We start from the raw sequence: 22,303 nt of genomic DNA, 5'->3' as shown, positions 1-22,303 counted from the left end.
CTGGTCACGGTGGAAAAAAACTCCAGGGGGGAGTAGGAACGCAGCCGCCTCGCGTTTTCACAGTATAATAGAAATGGCCGGACTCTCTAGCGGCAGACCTAGCTTGGTTCTGATTCTAGAGGCTGATTTGGCTGCCTGGCCTGCGGCAGTCGCTGCTAAGTGCCTCTCGTTGACCCCAGTGGACATCCCCCAGTGGGATTCTGGGAATCCTCAGGCTACTGGGAAGGGAGGGATCATGGGAAAAAAAACAGCATATTTTGTTATATTGTCTTAGTATATTGTATTATGTTATTTGACCTGTTAGACTTTTAGAAAGGTGTGGATACCCACTGCGTTAGATCTGTCTAGCTGGCTCTTGACCTGTGCGCTTGTCCCCCACAGCAGAGAGAAGCTGCAATATCTACAGCAGGGCTCTCCGGCATTTCCTGACTGGCTCCCCCTTGAAAAACAGTGTCCTGTAAACCCTCCCTCACCTAACCCTAAAGTCAAACTGCAGTCTAGAATCACAGTAATAACACAACACAAGCCCTCGTGTCTCTGGGGTTTCTCGTGATCTGTCCTGAATAATTCATAATTCTTCACTATTAATGATATGAATACTTCATAATAATCTTATATCGATTGATAATTATGCATTCATATATATAGCATTTCATAATGCTTAATTATAATAAGAAATAATGAGAAACACGAAACAAGCTGGTGTTCAGCACCACTCTGCTCCCCCTCCTGCCCTCTCTCTCCCCCTGCCCCCCCTCACTCTGCCCCTCCTGCACCCCCCTCACTCCCCCTGCCCCCTCCTGCCACAGCTCTCCCCCCTGGGAATTTTAACTTTAACTTAACTTGAATGACTTTGGGTCACCAGCGTCCTGCCAGCAAAGTTTAGATGAGACAGAGCACCAGTGGGGCATGACTGGGGTACAGTCCCGGGACTGTTTGTTCTCCACACAAAAAAAATGAGCACCTCAGCTAAGGAGCTTTAAACTTTACACACAGAAGGAAGGTCAGGCCGGTTCGCCGCGCTCGGATCGAGATCATCGCCGACCCCCCTCGCGGTCACAGACGCGCTCGAAACAGTAAAACAGCTGGAGTCTGTCATCTGGCCACGGGCCCTGTCAAGAGACTTCGTCGCACCTGGGTGTCAAGAGGTCTGTGAGAGAGAGAGATCGGGCCGATGCACACACCCCCTCCCAGACTCCCGTCTTACTATAAAGAGCGCAGCCTGGAAAACGCTGGTCATCTGGAAACAAAACGGGCAAGAGGGAATACTGATCCTGGAAGGACAGATCCATCAGGGCAAAGGAACGGCACAGAAACGGGACACAGGGAACTGAGCTCCCTCTAGCCTGGAGACGAGGCTGCTGGGCGGCCAGCGAAACTTTTACCGACCACAGTGTAGGTTATATTAAAAGCAAAAACGAGAGGAATTTCCTGTGAAGTCCCTACTTCCAATTGTTCCTTTCTTCCTCTTTTCCCAGGACTGGGTACCGATCTATCCCTTGGAGATACAGTGGGTGGGCAGGACTGGATTTTTGCTTTTTTTTTCCGCAGGACTTTTGTCTTGGAATGGCAGAACGGATCGCTATCGGAACTGAAAGGAGCCTGCGTGTCCCAAAAGGCTTTTGAGGGAATCCAAACTGGAGATCTCTTTCCGACATCGGAATTGTCCATCCAGCCTTCACCTTGGATCGATGTGCTTTCAAGGTGTGCAGGGCGACGCAGAAGACAGGCTTTCTGAGGTCAGCTCCCAAGAGAAGGGCTTCTGAAAGCAAAGAGGGTGTCAACAGGACAGGAGGAGAGGCTGGTGAGGGATCCCTTTGCATTTTCCTCGGAAAAGCAGGAACATCGAAACGCTCTTTCTCTGCGCACAAAGCCAGAGTTTTTTTACCAAGTGGTAAAAAGCACCGCGCTCAGGGTGTGGGAGCTTCGCTTGTCTTTCGATATTGGAGGTGGAAGAAAGCTCAGTGTTTTTTTCCAGGAACACAAAACACAATGGATTGGGCTCCTGATCGCAGTGGATCACCAGTCTAAGAACCTGGAAGACGAATTCTAAAGGTTTCCACTCCGGCAAATCAGCACAGACGCTGTGAGCATGACTCCTGTCTGGACTGCTTCCCAGCGTTTTAACCCATCGGCTCGTCTCCCAGACGCACACAAAGCACTGGGAGAGATCCGGACAACTGGAGCTTAAGCTGGGCCGTCACTGAAAGGGTCTCCCGGAATTTAGCACTGTTTGAGATCGCGTTTTAGGAAAGTAAACCTGGAAGCGTTCCTGTGTTTATGTCTCCAGCGCTCCACACCCACAAACGGGTGCAGATTCCGCAGCAGCCGTGTTGAAGGATAAGGAGACAGTCAGTTCGGGATACCGGGGAAGAGCTCAAGGGCTGCGAGGCCAGGCTGCGTTACAATACCGATTGAGCCAGCCCAAGCAAAACCCCAGACATGGACCTGAGAGGAGACCCCAGCCCGAACCGCAGCGCCAACGCCACCGGCACCGCGCCCGCCCACCTCTGGGTGACCTCCCTGCTGGGGGCGACCCTCCTGGCCACGTGGGTGCTGGGCGTGGCCGGCAACGCCTACACCCTGGCCGTGACCAGCACCGCGCTGCGCCGCTCCGCCTCGCTCTGCGTCTACGTCGTCAACCTGGCGCTGGCCGACCTCCTGTACCTCTCCACCATCCCCTTCGTGGTGTGCACCTACTTCGCCCGCGACTGGCTCTTCGGGGAGACGGGCTGCCGAGTGCTGCTCAGCCTGGACCTGCTCACCATGCACGCCAGCGTCTTCGTGCTGGGCGCCATGAGCCTGGAGCGCTACCGCGCCGTGGCCAGCCCCTTCCGCGCCCGCCGGGCCTCGGCGGCCTCCCGCCGGCTGGCGGCCCTGGCCATCTGGGCGGCCTCCTTCCTGCTCGCCCTGCCCATGATGCTCATGGTCCGCCTGCACAGGGACCGGCCGGAGCCCGCGGGGCCCCCCCGGCGCATCTGCTCGCCCACCTGGACGCCGGCCGCCTTCCGGGCCTACCTGACCGTCCTCTTCTGCACCAGCGTGCTGGGGCCGGGGCTGATGATCGCCGGGCTGTACGCGGGCCTGGCCTGGAGGTACTGGGCGGTGCAAGCCGGGCTGGGGCCGCTGGGCGGGGGGGCGGCGGCGGTGGCGGGGGGCCGGAGGGGGCCGAAGAGGAGGGTGGTCACCATGGTGTTCGCCATCGTCCTGGCCCACTGGGCCTGCTTCCTGCCCTTCTGGGCCTGGCAGCTGGCAAAGCTGTACTCCCCTGGCACCCTGGGGGGCCTGTCGCCCGCCACCCACACCTACGTCAACTTCGCCCTTACCTGCCTGACCTACGGCAACAGCTGCGTCAACCCCCTGCTCTACACCCTCCTGACCAGGAGCTACAGGGACTACCTGGCCCAGAAGGCCCGGCCCGCCAGCTCAGCCGGGCCGGACCCAGCCGGTCCTGGAGGGGCCACGGCGCTTCGGCACCCTTAGGCCCTTGGCAAGCGGGCCGGATTGGGACCGGGGACAAGAAGGGGGGGTAAATACACAGTACCCCGTTAGAAAGTAACTGGCGACCCGTATCAGTGGTGCCGAGCTCTGCTTCTGGGTTTGCACTCTGGTCACGTTCATACTCAGCAACTGGGACTTGGGGTCTCTTTTTTTAGGTGGGATTTTTAATGTGGTCTTCGCGGGACACTTCATTCGCAAGAACTCACGTTCACTCCTTGCCTTGTCCTAGAGAAGCTGGAGATTTGGAGAGACCTGTAAAACCTGGACAGGGGACTTGAAGGACCGGAGTCAGGCTGTCCCTGTGTAAATCAAGGCTGGTGGACTCCCCTCCTCTGAGGTCTGTGGTGTCCGCTGGTACTCATTCCACTGTGCATCTTAATCGCTTCATTGACAACACTAGGATAAGGTGTTAAATCACATACGTGTTCCAAATACCTGTAAAACCTATGAGAACTGGAGCCACCTCTTCAAAATATTCCCCCAGCATATGACAGCAAGTCATTTCTTACCTAGGCAACCATAATGGCTAATTTTGCAAGAAGTTACGTTTGAAATGCTGTATGGAGCCACGCCGGACACACTCCGGGTGCTCAGCACTTTGATCCACTTCAGCTCTTACGAGCTGCACGCTTGCTGTGCTGACCAGGCAGCAGATAACCAGCGTCGCAGAGTGCTGCCCCTGCAGATCTGCTCAGGAATGAGATAAAAGCACATCCCGCAGGGCTCCTGCTGGATGAAGTACTCGCGAGATTTTGCAGGCTTGGGTCTCAACCAACCTGAAACGGAGCCCCTGCTGTGCGATGGGAGGCCTACGTTTCCCCCTGCAACTTGCAATACAACATTACACTAGACATCCATGCACAGTTTTGCAGGGTGCTTTATATTAAAATTCATAAAAGATGAGCTTGGGTAATTGGAACAAATGAATTTCCAACCGTATAATGAAAACATTTAGGGAGACCCGCGGGAAAACGCTCTTATAGCATTCCGGCTCTACCGCTGATGGCCTTGTACTTTAATGAGACTCTGTACTGCTTTTCTCTCCTCTGATGGTTTAACTGCCTCCGTTTCATGATAACATCACAGAGGCAGTGCCCCTCCGTTCAAGGGAATCCTGGCCTCATGACACAGCCGGGTTCAAACCAGCAAAACCTTAGCTGAACGGCTCGATATCCCTTTGCTGGCTGAGCCCCACCATCATCATAATTCCTTACAGCTATATAGTGCTTTTCTGGACACTTCAATCAAAGCACTGTGCAGGTCACAGGGAATCTTCATGGGGAATATATATTCCCCATCTACCTATACAATCCCACTACCACCACCAATGTGTAGCCCCACCTGCGAGGGCAGACAGTGCACCAGTACGCTCCCCACCCACCAGCTATCTGTGTGGAGATCCCTAATGGTCCCACTAACGCCTCTCCCAGCAGAAACCTCAGCTCTCCCAGGAGTCTCCCCTCCAGGCACTGGTCAGGCTCACACGACTGAGCTCCAGTGGGGCTGCCACTTGCAAGGTGATACAGCTGCTAGCAAAGTTATTGCAGATTCATATTCTGAACTTTGTTCTGTGGAAAGAAGCAGTTGGTGAAAATGTTGTTCTTAAAGACTTTTTTGGTTTTGTATTTTACATTGCTTTGTACTTGTGTCACTGTATTTAATCTGTTCCCCTATGCACCTATAGTTTTTCTCTCCATACATTACTTATGTCTACTGCCTTTTTCTTTGGGAGACAGCAGGAAACTGGACTAGCGGGGGGAAGAACATCTTTATTTCTTTCAAGATGTCTTTGTGAAGCCTCATCCATACAAGTATCCAATATGTACCAATAAAATATAGAATACTGCTCATGAAAAGCCAAAGTTGAAAACATTTCTTTCTGGGAAAACACATTCTGCTTTTGCGCGAGTCTCCCACCTTCTCCTGTGGTCTTCCAGGACCTCCGCTCAGTTGGCGAGGTGGGGAGAGGGCAGCGGGTGACAATTTTAAGAGCGCTGCCCTCCGGTTTTATTGGAGTCAGCGGCTCTAATTGTGCTGGAGCCGCCCAGCGCCGGTACCATGGCTACGGCCAAGCAAACAGAGCGGAGCAGGAGCTGGGGCGGGTGGGTCTCCGTGTGGAAACGCCTACGGAACGCAGTGGGGTCACCTGGCAGCTGTCTGGGGGCACAAGAAGACAGCGGCTCCCAGCTTGCAGCCTGTCGAAGAAGGGCAGGGGGGGTGGCCTCAGAGAGGCCAGCACACAGCCACACATCGGACTGAGCCCTGGGAGGAGAAGGAAGAGAGGAAGATGGGGGGAGGAGGAGGAAGAGGAAGGGAGACCAAGGAGAAGGAAGAGAGGCAGGAGGAGGAGGAAGAGAGATTGAGGAAGAGGAGGAAGGGAGAGACGGGGAGAATGGGAGAGGAGGAAGAGGAAAAAGGAGCGGAACAGAGACGGAGATGGGGAGAAGGAAGGCAGAAGGTGGTGCTGAGCCGGCACACACTGTCTCTCTCCCCCTCTCACCCCGTCTCCCCCTGTCCCGAGCCGTACAGAGAAGCCAGCACACAGCCACACATCAGACTGAGCCCTGGGAGGAGGAGGAAGAGAGGAAGAGGAAGGGAGACCAAGGAGAAGGAAGAGAGGCAGGAGGAGGAGGAGGAAGGGAGAGATAGGGAGAATGGGAGAGGAGGAAGAGGTAAAAGGAGCAGAAGGGAGACAGATGGGGAGGAGGAAGGCAGGTGTTGCTGAGCCGACACACACTCTCTCCCCCTGTCCCGAGCCCTGGGGATAGAGCTGTGCTCCAGCTGGGCCTGAGGAATGTGGCCAGGGAGCGACACATTCCTGGGCTCGGGCACGGGGCCTCTTAGTGCCACTCTGCGAACAGCCCCCCGCAGGGCAGGTCTCCGCTGGAGCCGCTGAGAAAAGAGCCCTCACACGGCAGAGCAGCAGGAGAAACACACAGTTAACACCCGCAACCCAGTCCTCAAGCGCCTGCCCCTTCACTGTCTGTGGGGCTGGAGGGCAGAGAAACCAGCCCAGTGACTGAGGATTCTCACACTGAACACACTGCAGGGAGCCAGTCACACAGGGACACACTGCAGGGAGCCAGTCACACAGGGACACACTGCAGGGAGCCAGTCACACAGGGACACACTGCAGGGAGCCAGTCACACAGGGACACACTGCAGGGAGCCAGTCACACAGGGACACGGTACAAAGTGACATTAGTGTTAAGTCAAACAGTTTTGGACAGTAGAGTGGAAAGGCATGTGGAGCAATTTGATAACACATTGCACTGCAGTAGAGGGGAGGGGGGTATTAACGACAAGGGATGGAAAAGACCACTGCCGTTCAGAGCAAGCTCTAATCAGAAAGAAGCCTGCCCTGCACCGCCAACCTCAGCCTTGATAGAGAAGATCCGAATTTCCCCATCGAAGCTCACATGGTCATAAGAGTCTCGTCCCAGGCGGTTTGGGAAACTTATCACACGGTCATCAGGCAGCTTTATACCAAAGGAGTTGCCATTGTGAGTTATGGACATCTGGAAGGAGAAGAGGAATTGATCAGACGCCAATATTAGAACCTTCGGTGGGGAGTGGCTTTAAGCTTTTTCAGATGGGGTTCATGATGAAATATGAAGTGTACTGAAATTCATTCCACAGTGTAACAATCCCTCCCCCTGAAGCCCCACCCACTCCCAGCAACCTCACCGCGAGCCCCTCCCACTCCCAGCAACCTCACCGCGAGCCCCTCCCACTCCCAGCAACCTCACCGCGAGCCCCTCCCCCTGAAGCCCGGCCCACTCCCAGCAACCTCACCGCGAGCCCCTCCCCCTGAAGCCCGGCCCACTCCCAGCAACCTCACCGCGAGCCCCTCCCCCTGAAGCCCCGCCCACTCCCAGCAACCTCACCGCGAGCCCCTCCCCCTGAAGCCCCGCCCACTCCCAGCAACCTCACCGCGAGCCCCTCCCCCTGAAGCCCCGCCCACTCCCAGCAACCTCACCGCGAGCCCCTCCCCCTGAAGCCCCGCCCACTCCCAGCAACCTCATCGCGAGCCCCTCCCCCTGAAGCCCCGCCCACTCCCAGCAACCTCATCGCGAGCCCCTCCCCCTGAAGCCCCGCCCACTCCCAGCAACCTCATCGCGAGCCCCTCCCCCTGAAGCCCCGCCCACTCCCAGCAACCTCATCGCAAGCCCCTCCCCCTGAAGCCCCGCCCACTCCCAGCAACCTAATCGCAAGCTCCTCCCCCTGAAGCCCCGCCCACTCCCAGCAACCTCACCGTGAACTTCTCCCCCCGCTTGAAGGGGAAGTGGGACTCTTGCTGCTCGCTCCCCCACGATCCACCGCGCGCCGAGTTCATCACGATAGAGTTTTGTCCTCCCGTGGTGTAATAGTAGAAGCGAGGGTTGAAATGCAGCGCCAAGTCCGAACTCGAGCTCCCCACATTAATCGCAAACCTGACAGGGGAGCAGAGACAAAACAGACAGATGACAAGATCAGAGGCAATTGAGGGAAGAGCACCCCTGAAGTCAAATAAAAACCTGACGGGCCTGCAAGGCACATCCAAACGCATCCCACTGGACACACACACAAACCCCAGCATTGCCCTGACCTCTTTGGTGTGGTATGCTTTGGACACCTTCATGAACTCTTCAACAGCTATTAAGCTTAGTAACAGCATACAATCATGTTATATGCTAACAATGTTCTGTTATTTTTATCAAAACCCTAAAGCGTCCATTCGCAGGTTAATTCCTACGATTCTGTTCGGTGTATCCTCTGTTTATAGGTAGCCTGCAACACATAACCTAATAATCCCTCTCCATTGCCTTTTGCATGGTTACATTCGTGATGCGTTTGCTTCGGTATATCTGTCCCACCCCGATTTAGTCAGATATTTAAGGATAAAGTCTGGGCTCTTAACCACCAGGGCAGGTGGATCGTCCTGCTTCATAAGACTCAGGCCTTGGTTTCAATCAAAACCCCAGTTAACATACATCATCTCCATCGACATCCACGCACAGAGCTTCAGGGTCTCTTATTTGCTAGCTGAGAGCTTACTGCCTTGCTTCAGTCTAAAAGGGCTCTTATTAACAGGTGATCAACTGACAATGATCAGGCACAGGCGGGGGTGAGAATGGAGCACACACGCCCACATCGATTGACACACCCACAGAAGGACAGTCCTGAATTTCTGGACTCAGGGTTGGGATCAATTATAAACCCCATCCAACCTTTTAAGAGCTGAAAGACATGTCAAACATATCATTTACATTTTCTGTAAAAAAATAAGCATTGACATTTTTCTCTTTCTGAGCCTGTGTTTACCTACGCCCTGAGGTGGACGGCTTCCGATCCAGTGCCAGAATTCTGACTGTTTTCCCCATCATGACCTGGGCCTCAGTACTGGTGGACAAAAAAAACCCTTTGTATTTCTCTCACCGGCCAGCCCCTGGATAGACATAGCCTCTGATCTCCATTGTTTCTCCTTTCTTGAAGGGCACTTTGTCAGTGAAGACTTCCTGTTCGGAAAAATCAAATAAAATAATTCCTTATGGCAACCCTGCTCCCAAAGGGCTTTTACACACTCAGGAGAGAACAGAGCGCTCCAGTACCCCATCAAAGCCCCACCCGAGAGACACAGGAGCCCCAGGAGTGTGCAGATCAGGGGCAGGACAGAGAAGCTGCTTCACCAGCTGAATGAAGGAGGAGCTTTGGGGAGGTTAGGTTGTACCCGAGCACTTCAGCGAGGCTCCAACTGCAAACCAGGGTAGAGTTTAGCCTGGACACAGGGGTGAACGAACACCCCTGCTCATACACTCACCCTGGGGATCTGTCATGACCAAAGGAGTCAGGACCTGAGCTCATCTGAATGCCCCCCCTAGTGGGGCATTGGTTTGGAAGTTCAGGTCCAGAAGGAAGAGCACCCCCTACTGGCAGGGGTGTGTCACCAACTCCACACAATTTGTTTCAACGAACATAAGCAGAAGACTGTGGAAAAGTGGCATCTCTGCCTTCTGGAGTCCTAACAGCCCACAGCCCAGCCAAACCACCACTGGAAGAGGACCAGCAGGGGGCACTGACAGACTAAAGACACTGTTACACACAAATACTGCACTGACTCAGGGCAGTATGGTGGCACAGTGACACGCATTGCTGCTGCAAACCCTGGGCTCAATACCAGACCAGAGGTGTTATCTGTGTGAAGTCTGCATGTTCTCTCAATGTTCATGTGGGTTTCCTCAGGGTGATCGGTTTCCTCCCACAGTCCAAAGGCATGCCGACAGGTTGGTTATTGACTTCTGGGAAAACTGACCCTGCCGTGTCTGTGCGTGCCCTGCAATGGACTGGCATCCTGCCCCGGGGTGTACCCTGCCTTGTGCCCGTTGCTTGCTGGGATAGGCTCCCCTGCTATTCTAAACTGGATAAAACATTTAGACAAAGGACGGCTGGAGTGCTGAACTGCACTTTCTAAAACACGAACACAATTGAGAGGCGGCGTTCGAATTTGTGGGGGAAAGAAAAAAAGACGTAGAATGTTTTTTTAAAATATATTTGCAAATGGCGCCCCGTGCACTGCATTGAAAACGCTTTTTTTTCCCCCTAAGAAGCCGCACTGCGCACTTTTTAACTAGGACTTTTATTGAACTAGAAGTGGAAATACAGTGTCCGATCGGAACTCACTTGGGCCGGCAGCTGGTGGGCCGCGCAGAGCAGAACACAAGCCGCGAAGGTCCAGTCCGCGACTCGAAACATGTCTCCCCGGGTTTTTCCACTTCGACTCTCCAAGTTCCCGCACGTAGATAACCCCTGACAGAGCTCTCCGTCCCCCCTCGCTGCCGTCTACCGATAACCAGAAAAGGGGGTGTCCCTACAAGACCAGCCGTGAAACGCAGACCAATAGAGTTCACGACGAATGACAACGCCCCAAATCAAAGCGCAACGAACTACTGTAGAGCGAACATTTGGCTTAAGCCGCTTGGCCGAGGGCCGACCTCCTGCCTATAGGACGAGGAGGCCAGGACCCCCCATTCAAGGTAACCAAGGGGTCGCCACAGGAGTGGAGGTGGGATGCAAAGTCGCGCAGGAGGGAGAGAGAGATAGCGCATTTGGTATTTATAGCGTTCGGTGGAGGAAGGAATTGAGTGATTGCTAATCACTGACGGCTGGGGGTGATTGAGCCCGGTTGTTCTCCTTTCTCCCGAACTTCAGTTAAATGAACTCCACGAGTACAGCGGTGCTCGTTCAAAGCCGTCTCGAAACAGTGTCAGTGGGTTTCGTAGACTTGGTAAAAAAAACAACAACAACAACAACAACAGACGCTTCGCTTACGCCTTGCAAGCAGTTCTGAGAATTAGGAACGCGATTCCTTTGCTTGGGCGTGGCGTCATAGCGTGCGGCTCTCCGGAGAGCCCAGTTCTGGACTTGCTTCAGCTCTGCGAGTGAAGATCTCGCTGAGCGATGTGTTGTGCGGGGGGGAATATCCGTCTGATTCTCCGGCAAAGCGGCACGTTATGTGCAGGAGAGCTGCAGCACCGTCTTCCCCTCGGTCTCCGATCCACAAATCTTCAGGGCAGTGTAATGCAAGGCGCCATAAACACTTTTCCACACTGTTAGTGCGGTCTGGTTCAGATCTGTTTCTACAGCACTTAGAGTTGTGCGGGTACCCCATCACAGTGTTCCGAGGTGACCCTCTTAGATCACAGCCCCTGTCGGAAGGCCTGTACCCCACTCCTGTCGCAGGGAAACTCCCAGTGTTTTGCCAGTGGCCACAGCCTACAGTTCCAAAACCCCACCAGTCTTCAGGAACGTTAAAACATGTTCTGGCCTCAGTAGTGTCGTCTGTCCTTTAAGTTAGACAATGTATTGATGGTAGCATATGTGTGTGTTAATGTGAACATATTGGGGGTGGTGTACTGTATGTCTCCAAAATTGCTACAGCATAAACAAAGAAGTTTTAGAATTTTTATATTTCAAGCTCGAAATCAGAAATTTCCCACTCTTTATTGCGGGGAGGGTGGTTTCAAGAAATTCCACCCAGTAAAGATGACCCCACCACCACCACCACCGACACCTGAACTGCCAGAAGTGTATGATCAGTATGATTATAAATACTTGATAAACTGTACAAAATAAGTCACAGCTGACACACCATGCACACAGTCAAAGGGTGTTGGGTGGTTTTTAAAAGATGATAAAAAACTGACTGAAGGTCTGCGAGCCCCCCCAGGGGTCCCCGTTTGCTCTAAACGGGTTAACTAGAAAGCGAGCAATAAATAAAAAAAACTGACTCATTAGGGATGTGGGATTGCATCCTCTGGTCCAGTCAGGGGTGCTGTACTCGGTCTTGAACCCCTGGAGCAGTGATTCTGTCCACTGCCTTCACCCCAGCTGAGATCGACAGCTCCAGTGCTAACTGAGGGGCTGGCTTGACTCGACTGTGGCCCAACTTGTTTCTTCTGTCCGAATACCCGACTTCAGGCATCCCGTGTCCAGCACCTTCAGCACACAGGAGTTTGGACAGTTTCTGCTCCATTTCCCCGTTTCACTCTGTCCCATCGGAGCGAACGGCTCTTTCTCGTGGAGCAGCAGATGAACACGGGTGGAAATGACACCGCGAGACACGCCCACAGCTGAGGGGGGTGTCATTGTATCACCCCTGCCCAAGTGGGGTGTGACTCTGGATTAGACACACTCACAATGAGGGGTTTCATTCTACCACAGAAGGCCAATTGCTTAAGCTTTCAGGAAACGGACAACAGTGGCATGAGTTTCAGAGAGGCCCCATTTCACACCATTTTCAAATCCCATTTGGCCTTTTAAGAGCTAAAAGCAAATTTCTGAAATATGCCCCTAACTCTAAAAACGACCCATAGTGAAGACTATGCTTCAGAAGAGAGCGTGTCGCTGCAGGACCAGGACTGGGAACCACTGGCCAAGACTACAGCAGCAGGCCCAGCAGACCTCCGTTAGCTTGTGGTCCTGCCTGACCCTGCCGATCCCAGGTCTGGGGTCCAGGGCCAAGACGGGGTCACAGCAGAACTACAGCACACTGGTTGAGCTAAAGTTTACAACTTCCAATTGCAGCAATAAAACACAAGAAACACATTGGAGCACCCCATCACTCCTTTATTGAGAAAAGAGGTTCACACGCCTGGATTCATTTCTGCACAGTAGAGGAGTTAGCAGAGCTATGCATCTTGTACAAGTTTACAGTGGTAAATCTACACGCCTGCCTGGTTTTCCTCTCTGGTGGTATCACACTTCCCAACACATTCCTACATCTCCATAAAACGCTAAAAGTAATAAACTGCAGCTGTTGATGAAACAATCATTATTTTTCCTTGTTTCCAGGTGTAAGATAATGCAAGCTGTGTGTGTGTGTGTGTGTTGAAGGGGTTGCAGCCTTGAAGTGAACCAATAGTACAAAAGATCGTGACCAACATCTGGCTGGGCTCCAGATCAACCAATCAGCATCTGGAATCATGGGGCCCCGCCCCCTCCACGTGTTGGCCCCGCCCCCCGACAGGGTGCCCTAGTCGACCTTGATAGAGACGAACTTGGCGTTGCCGTCCATGTGGAAGTAATTGTACATGTCGTCTCCATGGCGATTGGGGAAGGTCACCACGTTGCCGTCGGGCAGCTTCACCTGGAAGGAGTCTTTGTTGTGCGTGATGTACACCTGGGAGGGAGAGAAGATCGGAGTCTTTCAAATGCCAGTTCCCTATGCTGGAGAGGAAACGCCAACTTGAATGCTGCCAGATCCAGCTACCAGAAAGCCCAACACACAGGGATGAGGGTGAGAGACAACAAGGAGGTGCAGAGCCCAGTGAAGTACCTGCACAGTGAGCACAGCCTGTAGATGAACACTGGACACAGGCAGACCTGGTGGCTGCTTATGAGAGGACATGCTCGGTGATCACAGTCTGGCTATAGAAGCTGGACACAGACTTGACTGTTCAGAGAGGACATGCTCGGTGACCACAGTCTGGCTAGAGAAGCTGGACACAGACTTGACTGTTCAGAGAGGACATGCTCGGTGACCACAATCTGGCTAGAGAAGCTGGACACAACTTGACTGTTCAGAGAGGACATGCTCGGTGACCACAGTCTGGCTAGAGAAGCTGGACACAGGCAGACCTGGTGGCTGCTTATGAGAGGACATGCTCGGTGACCACAGTCTAGCTATATAGAAGCTGGACACAGACAGACTTGTCTGTCCAAAGAGGACAGGCTCAGTGACCACAGCTGACTTGGCTGCACCACTGCCAGTAGGGAGAAGCACAGATCAAAAAGCACTTTCTCCTAGACTGTGAGAAATACTCGGGGATTAGACACATTCTCACTCAGAGAGAATCAAACGGCATAATCAGAACAGAACCTATCCTCCTGGTGAGGGAAACTCAGCAGAGCTCATAGGCCTGTCCGTGATCTCCCGTCACAGCTTGAGGAACAGAAGGAGTCTCTCAGATAATACTTTCATTTTAATTTGAGAGAGTGGGAGGAGGGGTTGATACCTCACCAACTAAACCGGAAACTAGAGAATGTGTCACACTGCACTGAGGGGGGGGTCAATACAGGATATGACATCACTGCAGTGAGAGAATGAGGGGAGCAGAGAGACGATGCCCCACACCCATTAACACTACACTGGCAGACCGTGATCACTCAGACTATCCATATTAACCACACTGGGCAGCAGATTAAAACCCTGCCAACAGGGAGGCGGCCACACTGCCTGAATGGGACACTACCTCATCTTCACACTTCACTGGCAGAGCGTTGGTACAGACACTGACTGACTGACCAGCTGGACCCTATAGCATGTTCAAATCGCCAGCAGATCTGGGGTACCTTGCTTGGGCTGGGGTTCGGAGTTCCTACAAATATCCCGAACCTCTGCTAAAATATCTCGAGGGAAGAGGCGGCAAATTCCCTACATGAGGAAATAAAATGAAGGATGCAGGGAAGTTGTGTAAATGACAGCTTTTTCCCCCCACTTGAGGGCGACATATCCACATGTAAAATAGTATTCGATGCGGGATGAATGAAGTACATCTGCCCATTTTCTAACAGACTGGAGTTGTGAGCTTCTTCCAATCCAGGGTCGCGGGGAGCCAGAGCCTATCCCAGCAAGCAGTGGGCAGGACACACCCTGGACGGGACGCCAGTCCATCGCAGGGCAGACAAACACAGACACGCACGTCAGTGACATACAATTAAGAAAAAGAAAAAGAGGCCTGCATACACAATATTGTTAATGTTTCACTTCTCTTAATACAAAACGATCCGGGTTAAAGTCCAGAGACTGTTAAATTTTACACAATCATCGTTCTGAGTTTTACGTTTTGATCTATATTTATCGGACGTTACACAACATGCCCTGCTGTAAGCTGGCTTCCAAGAGGGTACATACATTTAGCAATAACTGCCAGCATCACTGGTAGGGATGGACACTGGCCATGCTTGAATGACGGGGAGGAAGACTGCTTGCAAGAGCTCGGGCCATATCCAGGTTTAAAGCGCCCTGTGAATCCCTCACACGTGCTCGGGGTGCGTCAGAGCACCAGGAAACACTAGGCCTGAGCTTCTCACTGCTCGTCAAAAAGACGGAATTCGAATCGTCTCAGCACGATTCAATTCCCATTCCAGGAAGCGACAATTTAAAGGGCACAGCACCGTGCAGTGGTTAGGAGTGCCGCCTTGCAGCATGGGGCCCCGGGTTCAAGTCCGGAACTCGTTGCTCGCCCGGGATAGACCCCCGGCTCTCCTGCGATCCCTAGTCGACGAAGGGGTTAGAATGCAGGAGGCTGGCTCTTTAAAGGAGGAGTCGGCCCGTTTGGGTTGAGAGATTCCACCCACCCCGTGACGTGGCCATGCTGAAGCAGAGAGCCTGTATTCTTATTGCCCATCAAGAGTCTTGCCGCGATCTAAACTCCACGCAGACAGCACCCCAGGTCCGGCACTGAACCCCCCAGCGCCGCACGGCAGCCGTGCTGCCCCCTGCGCCACTCTGCTGCTCTCCACTCAGTGGCAGTAAGGTCAAGGTCAAGACATTGTTACAAGCTGGTCCATCTTTTAAGACAACAGTTGGAATGGCCATCGACAGCGAGAGATCTCGCAACCCAGCTTCGTTGCAGGAGCATCTGCAACCCATGTGCTTGTTCTGGGAGACCGACCCCACCCGCCCCACCTGGCCGCGGTGGTTTGAGAAGCCCCCCCCCCCACCAGCCCACCTTGAACGTTTCTCCCGCCTGGAAGGGGAAGACGGACTCCCGCTGCTCCGAGCCCCAGGCCCCGCCCTGCCGGGAGTTGCACACGATGGTGTTGGAGTCGCCGTGGGCGTTGAAGCGGGGGTTGAAGTGCAGGGCCAGGTCGTTCTCCGAGTGCCCGATGTTGATCGAGAAGCTGTTGGGGGGAAACGAAAGGAGGGAGGGAGGGAGGTTTGGTTCACTAAACTTCAATTACTTATTAAGCGGGTTTGTTAACCCCTATCGTCCTGGTCAGATGTCCCCCTGGCCTTTACCCATCATGGCCTCCTAATAACCCCCCTCTCTGAACTGGCTCCATCACTCTGCTCTCCTCCCCACTGAGAGCTGGTGTGTGGGGAGCGGACTGGAGCATCATCCAGGTGGGGGTACACACTGGTGGGGGTGGAGGGGATCCCCGTGACCTGTCCAGCGCTGTGAGTGGGGTGTCCAGAAAAGCGCTATATAAGGTGTGTTGAATTATATCGATGAGGACGGTGTGGCTTGAGCAGTAAAGGGACACTGAGCCTTCAGTCCAGGTCTTGGGGTTTCTCCCTAACAGAGGGTCACTGGTGGCGGTAGTGGGATTCCTCCTTAGCTACACAGTGCTTTGAGTGGATTGTCCAGAAGGGCGCTGTAGTATGGCGCTATGTACGGGTTATTGTCATCATATACAAGTAAGCAGACAGATGGTTTAAGGTTCAACAACAGGGGATCCCAGCTCCAGGCCTCAAGGGCCACTGTGTAGGAGGTTGTATAGATCTCTCTACATCTACAGTGTATCAGGAACAAGGAAAGGCTGCAGCTTGTCCCATCATGCAAATAAAGAGTTAGATTATTAAGTAATTATTAAGAAACGGTTTGGGCTCTCGGATGCTGAGTACAGATGCAGAGCTACCTGCTGTTAATACTGGACCAGAATCATAAAATATGATCCACCTGCCACTACATTCAGTATATTCGATTTCTTTTTTTCCAAATTAGTGTAAGGATTATTATAACGAGCCTAGAAGATCACATTGCAGGCGCACGGCCCCCCATTTCCTAAAAATCCAGCACTGCAGGGGCCCCAGGCATTTCCACAGCTGTTGAAGGGTCTTGCAAATGTTAACTTTCCAGGACACACCCTGACAAGACCCTCCCCACACAGACGGGCCCAGGCAGAGCCCGCCTCACACGCCACACGCACGGCGATCCAATACCGGCTGGGAAGGGGGTGTCGCTGCTGTGGGAGTCTGTACCCACAGGGTGGTGGGAGCATGGAACAAGCCGTGCCGTTCTGAAGCCGTTTACAGGGGTACAAGTGCACATTCCTCACGGTCTATCCTGCGCTGCTGCGGCTATGCGATTCGACTTAATTTGGACTGACAGCACAAACATTACTGCACGGAAGAAGTGACTAAACCACCCCAAGACAGCGAGGAGCCTCCTGAAACTCCCGACACAGCCCGACACCCCAAAAAAAAAAAAAAAGACTCCGAGTTAACTCCGATGGGATGAATAACCAGTTGTCGTTCAACTTCATAGGATTTGTTGGGGTCCCCCCCCTCCACCCCTTCTCCGGACACTTACCAGCTGGCATCCGAGTTGATGGCGGCTTTCACCTTCATCGTCTGCCCGGCCTTGAAGGCCAGATTCCTCACGCAGACCTGGAGAAGAGGGAAAAGGACCAGGGTCACAGCGCAGCTCCTCGCGATCCTGAGGAGCCAGCTGGGATCGCATCCAGAGTCTCCTTTCCCAGGCATCTATCTGGGATAAAACTGCCACCACCACCACCATCATCATCATCAGCAGATTGTCAGGGAAGTGGAAAACTCAGCCGGTTTCAGCTGAACCGCAGATTTTAATGACTCCCCATTTCCCAGGAAGCAGGTCTGCCAAATCCCAAAAAAAAAAAGCTGAGGCATAAAATGTCTGCCTTCTGCAAGGCCAGACGTCTGGGAGCAATTATATCCTCGTTTTCCACTGACAGGTCTCGTGTGGCGGGGGCGCTTTCTAGAAACGCGTCCGAAAGCACTCCCAGATTTCCGAGAGATTGAGTGAGAGCTCAAATGAGAGGAGGGGAGGGGGGAACCCCGAAAGCGAAGCCTGGGGTGTGGTTCGAGGGCGGGCTGGCGTGGGCGGATGAGGGATTTTGTTTGAATCGGATGACGCAAGTTTACATTTGCGTTAACATTTGAGTTACGTTCAGCCTTTGGCAGAATTAAACAATTAAAAAAAATAAATAAATCGAGCACTCTGGCAGGATTGAGGATAAGCAGAGCGCATTCTTTCCGCGTGAGTCTGGCCGGAGCCCGACTCCTCTTGGCAGAAGGCCCTTCCCAGCCCTCCTTCACTGGAGGGGACTCGGGCGAGAGAGTTCCGAACCCCACGGATACGGGCAGGCCCTGGGAAGAGTCGGCTGGGCGTCACCGAACACCGACCGGGGGAGGGGAGTGGGGGACACTGCAGGACACTTCAAAGCCCCATCCTGTGTTCAGACTCGCCTACCATCTTGTCCAATCCCTGCCCCCCCCCAGTCTCAGTGCTCAAAATGAGGTTTGCCATCAGTTCATCCCGTCTAAAATCACAGGACCCGGGGGTCGCCTGAGAACGCAGGTCTGTACGCCAAGGGTGGTGGGAGTGTGGAACAAGCTGCCCACTCATGGCTTCTTTCGGGAAGCGGCAGGAGGTTACCACCGGATCCCAGAGCTACTAGGAACCTCATGAGCCAGAAGGACCACATGGCTGCCTCTTGTCTGGCAACTGCGATCTGCCTTCAGGGTCACCCACCCCTCAGGTCACTAAGTCTTTGCATCCCTGAACAGCCATTGGTCTGTTCCTTCTGGCAGATCACAGGACTGCCCTTTCAAGACAAGGTTCTGCAGCAGACATTTTCCTTAGTCCTGGGAGTCTAAGCACAGGCAAGACCCTTCATGGGCGAGATTCTTGGATCTGCAGCTTCCAGCTCCAGTCTTTAACGTCAACAAGGACCCTCACTGAGCAGCAGTGATCCCGCAAAGACCATCAGGAGAGCAAGCGAGAGCTGAATTATGGGAAAGCCGCCAGCAGGCCTGATTGTCCAATCCCAGACTGGACTCCTACGGGCTCCCTGTGAATACCACACGTACCAGTACCCTAGTTTACCGTGGAAGTCCCGCACCCCGGTACCGGACGGGCCCAGCCGAGCCCCGCGATCTCGGGGAAGATACAGCATTAAAACGGAGCTGATAAAACATTCAAATTGCGTTTGAGAGGAAAAGTGCCCCTGTGTTTGTGTGAATTTTGTCAGCTGTTGCTGGATTAAAACCTTTAGCTTCCTGCATTCCTGCTCTGAAGCGTGCGGGTAACCTGTGCTCTATGGCCACTTTCCCAAATCTCTCCACACAGCCATGCAGATAAGCTAGGTGATCAGGAAGACCCTCAGTAATAGGCTGATTGAAGAGACTAGGCGGACTTCGACCCACGAAACAGGAAGAACAGGGCGGAAACTGGACAGATGCTAAGCGGCACATACACATTTTCCAAAGTCGGTGATCATTTGGAACACAAACGATCTGAACACCCAGCTACCCCACAGGACCAGAGTTCCCCAACAGCTTATAAGTAGGCTGCAAGGGAAGGTTTATTCCCTGTTGAAAAGAGAAGAAAGGAGACACAGCGTTTCGGCTGTGGAGCCTTCTTCGGGTGTGAACCCTTTACTTGTTCCTTTGCCGTCTTCGTGTGCCGTCGCAGCTCCCTGCTTGAACTACTTCATAATACGTAATGCTTATAATGCTTATAAGTAGTCCCCGTCTTTTAAAAAGGGTGAAGGTTGACCCCTCAACCTATAAGCAACAGGTCTCCCAGTCCGGTCCCCAGAGAGCCCCATCTGCTACTGGCGCCCACACACGGGCTACTGGTGCGGGCGCGTGCCGAACCTGGAACCGGAACCCGCAGCAGCCGTGACCGCGCGGACGCGCCCCGCGCTGCGCTGCGCTGCGCTCCGGGAGCTCGCGGGGCTGTCCGCCGGCGGTGTGCGGCTTGAACAAGCCGCAGATGGAGCAGGGCTGAGCTGAGCTGAGCCTGCAGCGGACTACACACATACAGTACACCCGTGCGCCCCCACCCCCGTCATCTCAAAGGGTTCTTTCGCCGGCTGCGGGGTGCTGGAAATGCGTCTGTTTAATAACCGGTTAGAAAGCGGGACAGTTCTCTCTGTCTCTCTCTGCGTGTCCGTTAATCCTCACTAAGACTTCCTTGCATTTATAGAGCAGTATCTATCCCGAATACACCCCGGCTGGCTCATGCACTGAACTCCTGACATGAGCGATCAGATTCGCCTGTCCAGCCAGCGCGCCGGTTTATCCTCAACCCCCTCACCCCGACCGAATGAATCCAGCCCGCTTTCGGGCTGCTCTGGGAGGTAACTGTGGAACATATTTTTCCCTAGTTCTTTCAGAAGGGCAGCTCAGTTTTTTTTTTTTTGTCGCATCATTATTATTTTGTGTCCGTTATTTAACCTGCTGGCACCCGGCCCTACAGCTGAGTCACTGAATCAAGATGGGGATCCATGCGGATTACGGTGCAAAGACTACGATTTGAGCGCGTTTTACTCAGTTCTGCAACGGAAAACAAAACACTTCTGTAATTACGAAACAAGACTACATCTACAGGAGTGAAGGGGTTGGACTGCTAACCAACACACAAGGTAAAATGCTCAGATAAGTTATTTTATCCTCCTCGCTTAAATAACACTGCAGGCTTTGATCCTGCCTTTTACCCTAAAACCCGTTTTTGAACTTTCTGACAGCGGAAGCGAGAGTTTCTTGGTTTCCCTGAAGCGCACGCACACTTACCTCGCTCATCTCGACCGTCTTATCTCGCCGGACCGAGCGCGCACCGGGCTGGGGCCCCCCCTTATAAGGAGAAATCTGAGCGATTGACAACTCTCCTGGCCAATGGGGAGGCCGCTGGAGCGGGACGCGCGGCTCCTTCACCAATCAGAAGAGGGTGGGGGGGGGGAAGGGAGACGGCACTTGAATTTATTGCAGCTGCTTAGCTAGACTACGCCCAAGGTCAGAGCGTAGAGATTTATCTTTACAAGTCTTAAATACCTCATCCACATTTAGGATTATTATTTAAGACGGTTGCCATATTAACACCCATCTGTCTTAAATGGTGCTCTTTGCGTTCAACACCTCACAAACAAATTTCTTCAGTGCCTCGGCAAATAGTCTTTTTTTTATCCCCGCAGAGAACCAGAGGGAGCGAATATGTTCTATCCCCTGGAAGCTGAACCGTCTTCGGAAGTGAGAGAGTTTTTTTTTTTAAGATTAACATCACTTTATTAACCCTTTACAATTTCTTGCATGAGGAATTTGTCTTTTCGCAGACCCCAGCTTGCTCTCCATGAGACACACAGACAGGGAGAGAACCTGGGGGTCAGAGCGCAGGGTCAGCCATTGTACTGTTGGGGTTAAGGGTCTTGCTCAGGGGCCTAACGGAGTAGGATTCCTCTGCCGGCTGCGGGATTTGAACCGGCAACCTTCCAGCCACCGGCGCAGATCCTGAGCCACAGAGCCATGCGCTCCTCTGACCGATTGGGTCGAAAAGCGTGAGAGGTCAGCGGCCCGGACATCGGACCCCCCTCTCGCACAAAGGGGGGACACTGACTCAGGGGAGAGCATTTCTATCAGTGACCACACCTGCCCTTTTCAATCCAACCCGTGAATTAAACCCCGAATCGGCTGGCGCTCTGCAGGTCTGTGCTGGGACAAATCATGAGCTCACAGTTTCCTTGGTCAGCCCCCACACAGCCGAACTTATCATCCAGGCGAGCCGACAGACGGCGTCGGTCGCTTTCCTTAAAGGGACCGTCCTAGCATGTTATAACGGCGGACTTTGAAGTTTGTTGTCCACACTGAACACACTGCTGTCGAAGTCACTGAGGGATTTGTCTTGGATTTTTCAAACCCGCGCAAAGGCATGCTTCACAGGATAAACACAGAAGTCACGCCGGGAGGGTGGGTTCTCTGAGAATAATTTACCGAAGAGGGAAAAACACGGCATGTTCAACCCTCTCGGACGTCCCTCCCAAAATCTTCCCTCTTAAAAAGAGCAAAACTAAAGGAGAAAGAGACGAGGGACACAGAAACAGAGGCCACGAATTACACTAACAGTCTCTAGGAAGGCCGCTGCCATCAGGAATCAGCGGAGTAGCCAGTTCGCGACACATGAAGACCTAGTGGCACACGGGGGAGGCTCAAACTCTCAAAATAGTTCCGAAATGACTGCCTCCTCACTGAAAACGCTTTACGCTAACTGTGCACTGTACAGCAACCCTGTCTGCCTGCTATATGTGAAGTTCTCTGGGGACGCTGGATGCACCGGCACGCTAGTGTTACTAGGGCTAGGACTACCGCACACAAGCGAGTGTTTCTATAGGGACCTGGACATTGCATGATGCGCACACTGGGGCGTGTAGCCCACTGTCCTTAGCCTCTGCGGGAGTGATACCAGGGGCGCAATATTCACAGTGTTCGCACTGTTCCCGAAGCGCTCGTCTGCTGCAGATCTGGCTCAATCCTGTGTTGAAACACAGGGGTCAGCTGAGAGCG

General features: G+C 53.3%; 3 protein-coding genes across 4 annotated transcripts; 1 reads left to right on the top strand and 2 right to left on the bottom strand.

Annotated features, from left to right (window-relative positions):
- The first annotated feature begins 20 nt into the window (after window positions 1-20).
- On the top strand, window positions 21-5,357 carry uts2r4 (urotensin-2 receptor 4). The gene has a single exon (XM_015359565.2). It carries the CDS (start codon window positions 2,443-2,445, stop codon window positions 3,481-3,483), a length of 1,041 nt encoding a protein of 346 aa, XP_015215051.2. The 5' UTR covers window positions 21-2,442; the 3' UTR covers window positions 3,484-5,357.
- A 1,328-nt stretch (window positions 5,358-6,685) lies between these two features.
- On the bottom strand, window positions 6,686-10,333 carry LOC102691151 (beta-galactoside-binding lectin-like). Of its 2 annotated transcripts, XM_015359575.2 has the most exons (4): window positions 10,162-10,333; window positions 8,920-8,999; window positions 7,757-7,934; window positions 6,686-7,019 (listed from the first exon to the last, which is right to left on the bottom strand). In XM_015359575.2, exons 1-4 carry the CDS (start codon window positions 10,231-10,233, stop codon window positions 6,846-6,848), a joined length of 504 nt encoding a protein of 167 aa, XP_015215061.2. In that variant the 5' UTR covers window positions 10,234-10,333; the 3' UTR covers window positions 6,686-6,845. The 2 variants fall into 2 exon arrangements, with proteins under 2 accessions (XP_015215061.2, XP_069052914.1); XM_069196813.1 differs by lacking the exons at window positions 8,920-8,999; window positions 10,162-10,333 and adding an exon at window positions 8,806-8,881.
- Window positions 10,334-12,585: 2,252 nt separating this feature from the next.
- On the bottom strand, window positions 12,586-20,638 carry LOC102690953 (beta-galactoside-binding lectin-like). Its single transcript, XM_015359583.2, has 4 exons — window positions 20,543-20,638; window positions 17,298-17,374; window positions 15,714-15,885; window positions 12,586-13,159 (listed from the first exon to the last, which is right to left on the bottom strand). The coding sequence occupies exons 1-4, from the start codon at window positions 20,549-20,551 to the stop codon at window positions 13,013-13,015; spliced, it is 405 nt and encodes a 134-aa protein (XP_015215069.1). The 5' UTR covers window positions 20,552-20,638; the 3' UTR covers window positions 12,586-13,012.
- Between the last annotated feature and the right edge of the window lie 1,665 nt (window positions 20,639-22,303).

The sequence above is a fragment of the Lepisosteus oculatus genome, chromosome 12 (genome assembly GCF_040954835.1).
Source record: "Lepisosteus oculatus isolate fLepOcu1 chromosome 12, fLepOcu1.hap2, whole genome shotgun sequence".
NCBI lineage: Eukaryota > Metazoa > Chordata > Actinopteri > Semionotiformes > Lepisosteidae > Lepisosteus > Lepisosteus oculatus.
Note: the sequence above shows the minus strand (reverse complement) of the source record. Positions and strands in the feature narration are given on the sequence as shown.

What these genes read in the sequence shown, in the direction of transcription:
- uts2r4 (XM_015359565.2), top strand. Translation starts at nt 2,443, where the DNA reads ATGGACCTGAGAGGAGACCCCAGCCCGAACCGCAGCGCCAACGCCACC.
- LOC102691151 (XM_015359575.2), bottom strand. Translation starts at nt 10,233, where the DNA reads ATGTTTCGAGTCGCGGACTGGACCTTCGCGGCTTGTGTTCTGCTCTGC. An exon ending in CCCACCAGCTGCCGGCCCAA is followed by an intron (nt 9,000 to 10,161) that starts GTGAGTTCCGAT and finishes TTTTCCGAACAG; the next exon opens with GAAGTCTTCACTGACAAAGT. An exon ending in GTCTATCCAGGGGCTGGCCG is followed by an intron (nt 7,935 to 8,919) that starts GTGAGAGAAATA and finishes CTCCCCTGTCAG; the next exon opens with GTTTGCGATTAATGTGGGGA.
- LOC102690953 (XM_015359583.2), bottom strand. An exon ending in ATCAACTCGGATGCCAGCTG is followed by an intron (nt 15,886 to 17,297) that starts GTAAGTGTCCGG and finishes TCCCCCCAACAG; the next exon opens with CTTCTCGATCAACATCGGGC. An exon ending in AGGCGGGAGAAACGTTCAAG is followed by an intron (nt 13,160 to 15,713) that starts GTGGGCTGGTGG and finishes TCTCCCTCCCAG; the next exon opens with GTGTACATCACGCACAACAA.